General features: G+C 41.6%; 1 protein-coding gene across 1 annotated transcript in view; it reads right to left on the bottom strand.

The window, feature by feature from the left end:
* The window catches only part of LOC124158053 (zinc finger protein 316), a 224,286-nt gene extending 212,330 nt beyond the window's left edge, over positions 1–11,956 (bottom strand). The window contains exon 1 of the mRNA XM_046533219.1: positions 10,805–11,956. Within this exon, the coding sequence (XP_046389175.1) occupies positions 10,805–11,068 (264 nt within the window). The 5' untranslated portion in view covers positions 11,069–11,956. The remainder of the gene's footprint in view (positions 1–10,804) is intronic.
* Positions 11,957–14,100: the final 2,144 nt, after the last annotated feature.

Below are 14,100 nucleotides of genomic sequence, written 5' to 3'. Positions count from 1 at the left end.
GCCTTCGGGGACTTTCATTGGGCAGATTCGTTCGCGGGGGAGTGGGTAATTGTACTTTGCTTGCGCGAGCCATTAATGCAACCATAGCGGCGCGCGCGACGGCGTGTGTTGTTCGGCGCGGATCTGCTACACTCTCTTCGGCACGTCTGAATGGGTCGGGCGGCTAATTAGGATAAGACTCGCTTTCCACGGTCGGGCCGAGTCAAACGCTGCCGTTAATCAACGCTCAATTGATTCGTCCCACTACCCGCAAATCTCCTTCGATTTCCACAGGATGCCAAGACAAAGTGCAGGGGTAAGTACATGCAACTTAAAGGAGGCCCATCAATTAGAATGCCTGCAATTAGTAGAAACCGATATGAGTGAAAAAGTGTGTTATTGAACTTTCATCGAACTAAATTTAATTTTCTCAAAGATCTCCACGCTTTAAGTTATTCAACACAATAGTGCAAAATTATATTGGTCGTTAAATTTATTCTCGGGGATTTATAACTGTAATATGCGCCAGTAATTATTAAATTATTTTCCTTCATATAAGGCTTTTGTTTTATTCTTACGTATGTTAAAGTTAAGAAAGGAAAAGGTTTAAACCCATTTCGGTAATTGAATACAAAAATATAGGTGACATTTTTCCGTAAAGCGGTTACATCCATCCCATCGATGAAAATAATTTTAGACACAATTCATTTTCTTAATATTCATAACACCTGATATGATCTTTGAAAACCAATGGTCAGATAAGTCTTCAATAAGTGATAATATTTCAAATTACCATTTTATCACTTTCGAGATAGTGAAAACGGTACGGATTAAGTAGTTTAGTTTATCAGTTGAGGAAAATCACGATAGATATGCAAGATTAAGAAGACACTGATGTAACGGAAAATGGAATCGCTCGTTAATTTTATGAACGCCCGATCGCAACTTACAGAAAACTAATACGAAAGTGACTCCTTTGGTAAATTACGACAAAGGAAGAGTGCAACAATCAGCAATTGGCTACGGATAGCAGAAAAGGACGGAAAAAATGACTAAACCCTTTTCCAGAGTCTGGCCAATGGAAAGTTATTTAATCGGACTTTTGTCTCCCATGACGACGGGCGCTCAGGCCTCGGCAGGTGGCTTCTAACGTCGACAGCGTCTCTTCCTCGAAACCTAAACACAAGGCGCTCGCTTTTCGTTTTTCAAAGAAAAGACGATTGCAAAGATTCTTTTCTCGCACAATGAAAGATCTTATAAAATAGCATTCCATTACGGTCAACTTAAATCGCTTCAATTTGCTGACTGAGCAGCTGAATATCTTGCAGTAGCATTAAATGAGGGCCTTTCTCGTGACATCATCACTGTAGAAGCATCATTTCAAGCCTCGGTGACTTTTAACTTATCCCATTTTGGGTGATTACATCACCTTTATATATTAAACGAAGTTAGGCGTACAAACAAATCGTTTTATTCCGCAAAATTGTATCAATTTACCCAATGAACTCAACAACATTTTATGTTTTTATAATTAATAGAGTTCTGCGTTCCCGCAAAAGTATACGCAAGTCTCAAATTCGGATAGATTCAAATGGGAGGTAAAGCTGATAGTTCATGACCGCCTTTTATCATGCAAACCACAAGTCCTTATTACCCTGGTATTCCATCTAAATTTTAAGGATCGAGCATCTAGTGATATAACGCCGAAATCGTGACAATAAATGAGCTAAAATCCTTTTTTAGGAATCGCTCCAAAAATGTTCACTGACATGAGTCAATTCCGGGACTTAGACCATATTAAGGCAAATTAGAGTGATATTTGCAAACTTCTTCTCGCCTATGGATGGATCTGCAACGGTTCACTGCAAACTTATTCGCTTTCGATCCCTAAAGTCTCTAGCATAACTGTTTTAGGTTGACTTTAGCCCATTTCTTAAATCTTCCGCCTACAAGGTACAAATCATCTAACTACATTAACTTAAATATTCTGCAATGTGTTTTAGCTAATACAATTAAGACAGCCAGAGTCGCAAAAAACTGCTACTTCATAGTTGTTACCTGTTTCAACGTGTCGGTGACAGCGCGAGATTATCCAAACATAATCTAAGATTGATCCAAAATTTATTTTTAATGTGCTGTCTCCTTTGCGTAAACTCACAAAAAATTGAATTTTTGAATCTCGTCACCTTATATACCAGCGTAACGATATAAAAATTTGGGATTTACGATGAAAAATACGTTTTCGTTTCGCTGATGACTGCAAAGCGATTGCTAGTCGTCCTCACGATCACATCGAGAGCACGGCTGAAGTAGAGTGAGTGTCCAAGCGGACGGCGTGCACCAGAGGCGGAAGAAGCTTCATCGGCCTCCGATAGATCACTCGAGCCGTCTCCCGGGAGACAAAATCACCCTCGCTAATTAAACATTTGACGACTTTCCCAAGTGCTAGTCGCCTGGGGTCGTGGAGATAGCAAAGACCCTGGAAAACGCGGCCGCGATGCACCCTGAATTTGCCGTTCACCTCAAGAGGATCGAAAGAATATAAAAACCATTTTCATTGCAATAAATATTAGTTTATGCAATTTAAATATGAGCTAACTTTATAGTAATTAACAACGGGTAAGATGAACTTACTATAAGCCGCAATTGCTCGAATTTAAAAAAATGATGTCAGCTCTTTTTCTGAAAAAAAATTTTGAAACTTATAAAATTTATTCCAAAGATATTTATATCACTAACGATCACTCCAAGTGATGGGCTACCTGAGTCAGTAATTCGTACGAGCGCTTAAAAAAGGCTACTTTTTCTTGACCGCTGGAGTAACAACTATAAAAATTCGCGTTTAAAATACGTATAATTCAAACTAAACATTAGCCCAAAGAAACGTAGATTTGAACAAGAAAAGCAGCAGTGTATCTAGCTTTTGTCCCATTTCGTCATTTATCTATCCCTATTTTAACTCTAATGCACGTAATTGCCTTTCAAAAGTGGTCACTCCACGTTCTCACACATGCGTTACAGGCGGGACATCCGTCACCATGAAATATCTTCCGACACTCGCAGAGCGGGAAGGGCATTGAAGTCTTTCTTAAATGTCTCTTAAAGCATTCATCGTAAAAAGTGTCCGTCCACCCACGAACTGATTATCGGCGAAGGACTTCGGCGAGAATGACGCCTTACCCACAATGCAATATGCGCACTCGTGGGAGGGAAAGCGACGGTGAACGCAGATATATGAAAAATAAAAGAAGAGCGAAATGAGAATGTCGACCGCTTGCATCCATTCATGACGGAATTGTCTAATCACATCCTAGAAATTCGACGCCGACATCCGCATGCACTCTTTTCCATTATTCACTCGTCGTGAGCCACTCGTGATTGATTTGCCTCGTAGCAGTAGTGGGGTGGGAAAATTACAAATGAAATTAGCTATTGCATCACCATTTTCTATCACGATAGTGAGGCTACAGAAGTTGATACTTGCGCTAGAGAATGAAACCTCATCTCAACATAATTTCCACAGTAAATAATTGAAGACCCAAAAAGAAATCTTTCGAGGGTTATTTTCGAAATATTATACATTGGTAATGTATACATAGATGACATAAGCGACTAAAAACTTCTCTTCCACTCAATATGGGTGACCGGCTCACTCAATATAGTCGACAATAGGAGTCTCTTCATATATCATGTATGTCAATATGTCAAACAAATTATTGCATCAATGCATGTTCCGGTGAGGAAACAATTTACATACTGGTGAATATTAATCAATTATATTTTAATGGTGTTTAAAATATTTATCTGACCAATTTAGCAAAAAATGGGGTTTTATTTAAATCCAAAATTGAAAAGCATTTCACGCGTTGAACTGCTCACAAATCAATTTTTATTTCACACGATTTGGTGCATACTAATAACTGTAGTCTAAACATTAGAGGCAATAATCAGGTTCTACTAAAAAGAGACTTAAATGATGTAATAAAGTTATGATATGTTTATCAAAAGAATAACGTTACAGTGGCGAAACCAGAAGCGTGAGGAATGAAGTTTTTAAAAATGGACTTTGCTGAGTGTCTTGCAATCACGATGAAACAGTTCCCCTCACTAACTCACCGCATACGTAAACGCATTTCGAGCTAAGTGAGTGGTTAAGTTAATATTCTGTCAGAAGTCTCAATTATTTCATTTCAGAAGCCATCATTTCATTCCTTGCATATAAACCGAAGGGGGACACTCGCCTCTCTCGCACAGAGAAAACGCCGATGAGAGATAGAGGACGCGTAGAATGTAAGCCATTCCTTTAAATACAATCCCGAGCCTGAGTTCGCGTCCAACAGAGGTCGTTTTAATGATCTACATACGAGGCACGGCAGTAGTTTTCCAGTTATGGACGGGGACTTTAACAGTAACTCATCTCAGGTGACATGCCTTGCAGGTAATCGGTGTCATTATTCTTCAATTCCTCTGAGAAACTCTTTAACAGGAGCGCATGCTCCGGAGACTACAAAAGAGATTGAGAATAAATAAATTCCGCATTACTGCTTCGAATCACGGCCGTGCGAATACAAAGGCGTTCCGGTCGACCTCGCGACGCTGAGCGCGAAATACACATGCTGCGTAATCTGAAGCAAAAAATATATATATCTATATAAAAGAGGCGTTCCTCCGCAATTTTATCCACGTTTCGATCCAGCCTTCGCTCAGTGACGAAACGAACATTTTTCTCGGCACGAGTGCGCGAGTCACACATGCCATCTAGTGCAGTGTTATTTACGATCCCGGAAAGGGTTTAGTAGAGCAGAATTTAGTCAACTACCGGAATTTGCGCAAATGAAACATGAAAAGAATACGTGATTGATTCCCCTTTTTAGTATGACAAGTTACCTCAAATCCATTTCAGAATGAGGAAAAAGATTTTGCCTCTACATGTGTAATAGCAACAAATTAAATTATGAAGTCTAACAAAACGTGTTTGGTGCGGAAAATTCAGAGAGCACGTAGTTTTATACGTTTCATTTGAAAAAAAACTAACGCATAGGATAGCGGAAGCGGTTGTGTTCATGGGCATCAATGGCGCATTCGACCGCACCTATTAGACACCCGCACCACGCACCCTGCACCCCAGTTCCACTCCAAGCACCCCGAAAATACGCCCTTGACATTTATTATCACACAAGACTCCTTTTTCGATTAGGAGCAATACTCAATTAATCGGTCCTTGACTATCGTAATTTTTTTTGCTTGATTACTCAATGCAACTTTTAGGATTCAGAATGGTTTTCAGACTTCGTACTCTTTGTGCCATTTAATGAATGCAGTCTGTTACTCATGGATTTCGTGCTTTCGAAAGGTGGCGTCTCCGTCCGTACTGGGTGAAGGGGGGAGTGAAGTCTCTGCCTGCTAATCTGGAGGTATCGGAAATAAAGGAGTAAAGCTTTGTCAGGTTCACTATCATAAAGTTTTACTCCTTTATTGCCACTGCGGAGATGTTTCACGCAGTCAAGCTTGACGTTCTCAGTTATACGGAGGTATCGGGTTTGAATTCCGCTAGGGAGAGTCTACCATCCAGGGTTTTACTTGTTGGGGCGTCTCCACACTTTATGCTGGAGAGGACTTGACAGACCTGATTTCGATAATTAAATAATTTCAAGTTTATTATTAGTAAAGGCAAGAGTATATCGCTTCCGCACTCCCCCTGACTGCCGGCCATCCCCTTTGTGGCGGTCATCGGAGGAGCTTCCCAGGAAATGATACTCTACTGTTCGATAGTACTCAATGAGACGTTCGTAGGGTCGCAAGGCAATCGAGCGGGGATTCGTGCATCAGTCATGTGCACATGTGGTCACAGCCTACATGTGGTCACACGAGAGGCCTTTCGACTCCCGCTTCATTCCGGCTGTCAAGAGTCACAATACGCCCCCGTATTTACAAAACCCAATAGCAAAAAGAGGCAAAGGGAATATGTAGCAAAGTCGGATAAAATTTTTTTCGTGAAGGATAAACAAGACAGACAAGGAAATTTACAATCGAAAGCATCACGCACATGAGCCAAAAGTTTTAAAAAGATATACAGAAGGGAAATAGGATGTGCAATACGATTGAATTGCATGATTTTTTTAACGGGAAGGACTGCAGCCATGGATATTTTCCACAGCGTCCCTAAAGCTGAAATGATGAGTTTAACAATGTGCCCTGCTGCATCAAAAACAACGCATTAAACATAAATATTACAAAAGTATAGAAATGGGATATCACTGAAAATAAATAATAATATAATAATCTCATAATAATAAATAATAGAAAAGAAAATAAATAAATAATCTCATAAACACATAAACAGAAATATGAAAGAAAAAAGGATTTTTTCGCATGGAATGGTGTTTGTAGAAGGCATCGGACAGCTTTGGCCATTTGCGCCATAGAGAAGTGCATGGAAGAAAGAGTGAAGAGGAATCTGACGACGGCATTGCCCCGTTCTAAACGAAAGGCGCCGAGGGGACCACGCAAGGGATGCCTGACGGAATATTGTACTTGAAGTGTCCTCCGCAAAGCTCTCTCCGCCACCACCGGTATTTGAACCAGGGCCCACGGGTTGGAAAGCCCACAGTATAGCCGCCGCACCTACCCGAACCCCAAAACGATTACCTCTTTGAAGTATGAAGAGGAGAACGTTGCTAGTGTTTACTGTATAAGTAACATTTCTGCGGATGTCTTGTACAGGTCTTGTGTGGCTCGTCTATCTAATCATCCATCTTAAGCACGAATATCATTTCCCGTAAGGTACAGGGGTCTGTTTCAATCTGGGGAGGTAACGGTCGATACGGTGCGGACCCTGATTTGACCATCACACTCTTGCAAGCAATCGTAGATGTAAAAGGACGTGATTGAAAGAACCCCCTTCACTGGAGCCGCACAGGGTTTTGGAGCGAGATGTGACAACGGAATGACGGGTGCGACAGACCGTGGTCCGCGACAGACCGTGGTCCGCACCACACACGCGGTCCCCGAAATAATTTCAATGCGAGGCATTCATTATTGAAACATTTTGAAAATTAAGAGTTCTGACGGAGACAATCTATCACTTAAAAGATGAACAATAATTGTAACTTCATAAATACATACCGGAAAAATATGGATTCTTGTATCGCACATAATCATACCAATATCCAGCACATGAGCAAGAAAAGGACACTGAACCTTTCCGCACACTATTACAAGAACGTCGTCTTTCAAACACCGCTTTAATTCACACATAATAGGTATGTAATTATTTCTGATTAAAAGGATACTGGACGCATCTACTACGAACATTCAGCTCCACGAGACGGCCGCAAGCGACTCAAGATGAGCCAACGACCGCCAAGATACGAGTCCAGCGTACGACGAGAGAAGGTGTCGAAAGCAAGAAGCACTCGGGATTAAAGTAAATACTATCATTTTAGGGCGACGTAAGGATGAGTTGGGCTCTAATATCGCCCATCAGCCCATGCAACGATTTCTAGCAAAAAAAATTATCAGCTGGGTGAACAACTCAATTGGAAACAAGAAAAGCCATCTGTCTAATCTGATCACACTGTAAGGCCTGAAAAACTTTCTTTTATTATAACAAGAAGAGTCCTTCAATGTTCTCGTACGATATAAGCGCATGGAAATAAAAATGGTGGCATGTTCTCGAAAAATAAGCACAGGGAAGGTAGTGGAGTCGAACGAGAAAAGCTAATATCTTTGAAAGAAATTTTTATAAGGATGTGGAAGATTTTTTTTTATTAGGAACTAAGGTATTAACAACGTCCGCTACGCCGACTTCTAACTCCAACAAAAAATACAATTTTCAATGAAATCTGGTTAATATAATTGTAAAGACCAGAAATGAGCATTGATTTCGATTTTAAATAGACAAGTTCACGTCCTCTCACGAAACATGAAATATTTTCATTATTTAATTATAGTTTAGATAACAATAAATGCAGTTAAAATTGATGAAGATAGAGAGATGAAAGATGTCTCGTACAAAAACATACGCTGATGAATGTGATTCAAATTTTTCTGCTGATGATATTCGTCGCGAAGATCGGCCATTTGATCATGAGTATTCATCATTGAACTCCTGTGCATTGTGAGGTTGTATTGGGGAGGGATATAAATGTTGGATAACTATTGTCCACTCCTATCTTATCTTCCGCACTGAGTCTTGCTAAAAAAAAAAGCTATTTTCGCTTGAAATGGAAAGTCCGGTCGTCTTTCAACTGAGCACTCCTTAGGAAGCGACACGCAGGGAGGAACGCTGTTGATTTTTCGTTGACGCGGCTGATGATGAGCCACAAAGACGCGAAAGAAGGAAAGGGAAGAGCACGAGGAACGAGTTGATTATTTAAGGGCTCCTCAATGAATCGCGGCTAGGATTACGGCGATGACGGAAGAGAGGGAGAGAGGATTCACATGTAAAGTCTCACAGCAAGCAAGGATTTTCAATTAGTTACATAGAAGACTCTTATGATTTCTTCCCCTAAATAAATAAAGAAAATCATAAAAGAGTAAGTAAATTTACGTAATCACTAAGAGAGACATCTACAAGATTGCTTACGGAGGATACAAATAATAGAACACAAAAATAGTTTAATTTACTTATTTTCGATAGAATGAAAATACAAAAAAAACTTTTTGGCATGAATTAACAGACGTAAAAGATTGTTGAGCTTAACGGTTCAACTTTTAGAGTTTCAATGTGAGTTGAAAGAGCTAGGATGAAATCATTTATTAAGATCAACAAAATAATGGAATATTGCCCACCAAGAAAAATATAAGCAAAATTAAAAGTGAATTTTAGACCAATTGTTTCCAGATTCCATCCCATGCTATCGGTTTCTTTCCGAGTGAAATGGGCGTTTTCGGGTCGGAAGAAGGGAACTCAAACGGAAGGATTTCCACTATTCCGAGAAAGTATACAGAGAAACAAGTACAAGGAGGAAAAAACGATTTTTTTCCGGCAGTCCTCAAAAGGCAAGAGAGAGTGGAAATGTTCTTAGTTTTAGGCACAAAAATACTCGAGAGAAAAATGATTCAGATTTACTTGTTCCAGGAATCCAGCTCAATAAATTCTGTAGATTCACTATGAGTTAGTTTGAGGAATCATTCTGATAAATTATACCAAAGGCAATTGGTAGCCATCACATTTATCTGCCTTTGAAATGCAACCTTTCCATTACATACCAATATTCTTCCCCACTATTAAAGTAAAGTAGTTCTTTAATCAATTTCCTGATTGGAACTATTGAAAAAGTAAACAAAATGCAACCCGGAATTACACGCGAAAAATTTTAATCTATAGCATTAGCAAGGATATAAGCGATTTCACAATACAGTAATTAAAAGTATAAGTCACCAGACGTGCGTTACCTCGCTTCAACTGGGAATTCCGCAACCCTTATACCGACACGAAATTCGCGGTCTGATTCAAGCTAGGTAACTCATTCGTCGCGGTCAAGAGTGGAACCCTTTTAGGAGTAAACTCGAATATTTGCGGGCACGCGTTTTTAACGGAAGACTGAGAACGTTCCCCGGCAGAGCGAGACCATATCCGATCAAGCGGCATATTTTGAGTTTGAGTCGACACGGGCCGTACGGACCGAGTCGCGTGCGCCCCGCGTGCCTTCCACGCTGACTCTGTCGTCCTTCTGCACACGCCTTTGTCAACACGACTCCCGCCTTCTCAGCCGCACGCTGAATCAAGACCGCTCGTGCGTACGGCAGCGTACACATGTCACTAAGCGCACGATCCATATAGCAAGCGAACACCTGCATCCGCACGGTCTCCCGCGGAGAGCCGAGACAAATGTCTCGGAGAATTATCTTGACGGTGATTATTTGAGGGATACGATTTTATGCGAACAAATGGATGATTTGCGAGCCAAATAGAGCGATATGGCATACATACATCTGGTTTCCTATCATAAAAATATTGGGTAAATTTTGGAGTTAACCTCTCTCATTTCAAAGAAGAAAAAATATTATTTCGAAGAAATAAAAGGGGCTTGGAAGCGATCATGGCTAGCATACCATAACCGCGTGATTCCTTATTAATATGGGAATAAACATTCCCAATATTCAGTGAATAGCCAAAAGTTTTACCAAACAAACACTCAATTCAGATTATTAGTGATGCATAAAGGAAATAATAATGCATTGGAATAGAAAATTCTTCATACTATCATTTATCTCCCATAAGAAAAAATTATAGCTTGAATTTTAACTTCCATCTAGGATACTACTCTAAGCGAGCCAAGTTCAGGTGCGCTTTTTGAGGAGGAAGACAACTTTTTGGGAGTTCCAACATTAAATATCAGTACTGAGAAATTAACTAGAGTCATATTTTTCTGTCACTTTTCATGTTTTAACCTAACCGGCTAGTTTTGTTGAAGCAAAAGAAATATTTGAGCTGAAAATTGTGTTAAATATGTATGAATATATTCATAAAATTTATTCATAAGATGAAGGGTAAGTTTAAAGTATTCCTCAGAATAACTCTAACTGCTGTACCACGCACTTATGCCATAGGCTCATAAGGGTAAGAAGATTCATCCCATAGGACCTCATTCTAACACAGAAAATTCTTGAACGGAGTTTGTTACTTTCTTAATAAATAGCAGTCGTAAAAAACAGGAGAACAATATGGATATCTTGAATAAGAAAATGTTCGTACCGAACGACAGCCACGGGTTATTACCTAAATTGGCTGGAGCAAATGAAACTATTTGCATGAAATTATAGTCTGGAAATAGCGTAATCTCTGGCTCCTCAGTTAAATCGAGTGGTGGGTACTCACGTCATTGTCGTCCAGGTAAGAGTACACTTCCAGCTTATCCAGGCGGATGGTGCCCTGAAAGGGGTACACGACGGCGCCCTGAGGGATCCGGGTGTTGCTCCACACGTCCACGCGCATTTCGAAGAGGCGATTGGCGTTGCGGTCCTCGACCGAGAGGCTGGACGAGTCGGAGGTGAGTCCGGCGCTGCGGCGGCCGTCTGCACCCGCCGTGGCCGCCGTCAGCACCAGCGAGAACTCCTGTGGGATGAGCACACACGTCTCCATGGTGATCTCTTCGAATCAAACGATTTGCCAAGTCCAGAGTCAATAAAAAAGTCTTTCGAGTATGTGAGATAATACGAATGAGATCACAAACACTTCCTAATAAGTAACGGATAGATATGCTGAAATGTCGCTAAAAATAACAGTACAAAAACAAGATAACCACTGAGATCAAAAAGTCACATGCTTGCTGCGAAGAAGATGGTGGAGACTTCAACGAGCGATTTTGCGAGAGACTTCAACGGCCGAAAATTTCTGCTTTCACTGAAAACGACACTTTGGGCCAGCCAAACCAATCCAACTAGTCGTAAGGAGATCAAGACGGGATTCTAAAGACTGGAGTCACTCCAAAATGACAGGAACGTTCGGTCGATAAACGAGTAATAGGCACAAAACCCTGTGCCCTCCCGCCAAGAGCAACTTGTTAATCCAGGGCATGGGTTTGTTGATAAACAGTCACACGCCAACTCTCACTCTCTCACCACTCCGACGGAATTTGCAATCTTGCACCTGCGCGCGGAAAGTTCAGGGTCCCGTGCGGCTACACAGACTACCGGCAAAAGGCGTTCTGCTTTGCGCAACAACTAACCACTTGACAGCGACTACAGTCCCGTTAGAGTTCGCGTCGATTCGAGTGCGGCAAGGGGTTTACCAAAACAATGCGATAAGCGAGAAGGGTGCCTCGCCCCCAGCAGGGGTCGAATGCAACGGCAATTCACCACAATACGGCCGCCTTCCTCGGCCACCCACGGACAAGTAGCGCTCTTCTACGGATGGAGTAGCCTGAGCGCCCCGCGCCACTGAGCCACTGGAAGCCGACAAGCGAACAAACTGGCGACCGCACGGATCCTCTGACCTTCCCGCATGGCCAGGCTCTGCCCGACTGACGGGATGCGGAGGGCGGGCAGCTCGGAGGCTAGCACGTGGTGTTCCTTCGGCCACAAACCTCCTCCAAGACGCCTCCCTCCCCCCCCGCGACCTTCCTCCCCTCGCGAGCTCCTCGGAGGGCCGGTGGGCGGGTCGGCCGCGGAGGCTCTTGGCCAATGGCAGGGCGAGGATCGAGGCTCCTTGGCCAATGGCGCGGCGGAGGGGGTGCCATCGGATCGGAGCCTTCATCTTCTGAAGGTGAAGGTGAGGAGGGGTTGGGTGGTGTCTAGGGAGAAGAAAGACGGGAGCAAAGGTGGCGGGTGTGAGGCAAAGAAAGAGCGGAAGTTCGGAAGGCCCCACCGAAAGGAAAACAGTCGCGCTGCTACTGATAATGGCCAATGCTTGTTGCTCTTACACAACGCGACGGCTACAAGCCGTCATTATGTTTTCACACCCATTCAAACGCGAGGAATTTAATTATTTTCGGAAACGATCCCAACCTTGTTTTCCGCCCATTACATTGCATTAATCGAAGCCGCGCCATCACTTGTGAACATGACCTCGGCGGTTCGCAGAGTAATTAATCCTTCAAATAAAATCGTTCAGCTTAAGGTTGGCTAACAGTTCTATTAACATTTGCCTTAAGCTAGATATCACACTTGCAGCATTCAAATAATCAGTCAAATACGGAAAGATGAGAGGAAAGAAACCACCAAGCAGGTTGCGGTAAAATATTTCATCTGTAATCCTTTTAAATCCTCAATTATCTGGAAAAAAATTTAGTTAAAACAATTATTAGAAGCTTCTTTTGATTCTCCAATAGGTTTCACTTACGAAAATCGTGAAATTATGAAACAATGTGGCATTAATGCAAAACCCTGATTTAACAATACCAGTGAGGTAAACATTTGTAAATGTGTTTCGGTACAATAAACTATTATATCGTGGCAATAACAGGTGTGTAACCAACACTTTAGTAGGCTAATTTGTGTTTCAATGGACGCGCATAATATCATGTTTAAGCATGTTTATCATTATATTTACTACATAATGAAAGGAAGAGACACACTGTCAACAAGATATTGAAAATAATAACTTTTTAGGCTAAATAACGACATGGTGTATAGATTTTTTTTCTTCAAGCTATATTATGAACGACATTAGGAATCGAGTCCACCTTTAACGGTTTTTTTCGGTTCCCTCTTGGATTACGTTATTTCAGCTGCTCCTGATATTGTAGATAATAGATGCAAGCTATTTCTTAAAGCACTTAAATTCAATATTCATGAAGGCGTTGATATTGAGGCATTAATTCATTCCTAACATTTAAAGACGATTAACTGCTAAATGATATATGGCCTATATGGCAATTAGTTTAGAGGGCAGCATTTTCATTTACCTTGGCTGCAAAAACTTACAAACGTTGCAGCATACAGAGTGGTTTTAGGGCAATAGTTGATAAAACTTCCTGTTTAGGGAAAAAAGCTTACGAAAATTAATTCATGAAACTCATTCCGGTGATCATTTATTTTTTTAAATCAGAGGGATTCTTAAGACAGCAAGAAGAACGAAAAATCGTCTCTCAGAATTGTATTTGCTTATTTTTCCCACGCATAGGCCAGGACTGATCACCATCCCTTGTCCTAACCCCCGACTGAGAATTCGGTTGCCTTCGCGGAGAGGTCACCCACGGTTGGGCGACGCACGTCCGCGGTGGGACAAGCCAGAGGAGTGGGAGGGCAGCAAAGGGAGAAGAACCCTTTGGAAACGGCATCGAAGACAACGGGATCGCGTTCCGAGAAGGATCAGACCATTCACGGATAAGAGGAGACTTCAACGACCGCGAGCGCGGGGCGCCAAGGATTTCGACCCAAAAACGTAGCTTTATTGATTCCAAGAAGGCTATGAATAGCTTCCAAGAGAGTCGATGGTATACAACAAGTGTAGAAGGACTAGGGAGGCTGATTACTCACGCATGGTCCCAAAAAAATAACTGTAAATCAGTCTCTTAACACAAAATCCCAAACTAATCGCACGAATTTTATCCGAAAATAGCGGGCGAAGCCAATTGTAAAAAAATAAGCTTCAGGTCTCATTTATGCCAAGTAAGAAAAGAGGTCTCGGTTTAGGTCACCGACTGGTCAGAGGATACAACTAAGGATTGAAGA

This window comes from Ischnura elegans, chromosome 4, assembly GCF_921293095.1.
Source record: "Ischnura elegans chromosome 4, ioIscEleg1.1, whole genome shotgun sequence".
Classification (NCBI taxonomy): domain Eukaryota; kingdom Metazoa; phylum Arthropoda; class Insecta; order Odonata; family Coenagrionidae; genus Ischnura; species Ischnura elegans.
This window is presented reverse-complemented; position numbering and strand designations above follow the sequence as displayed.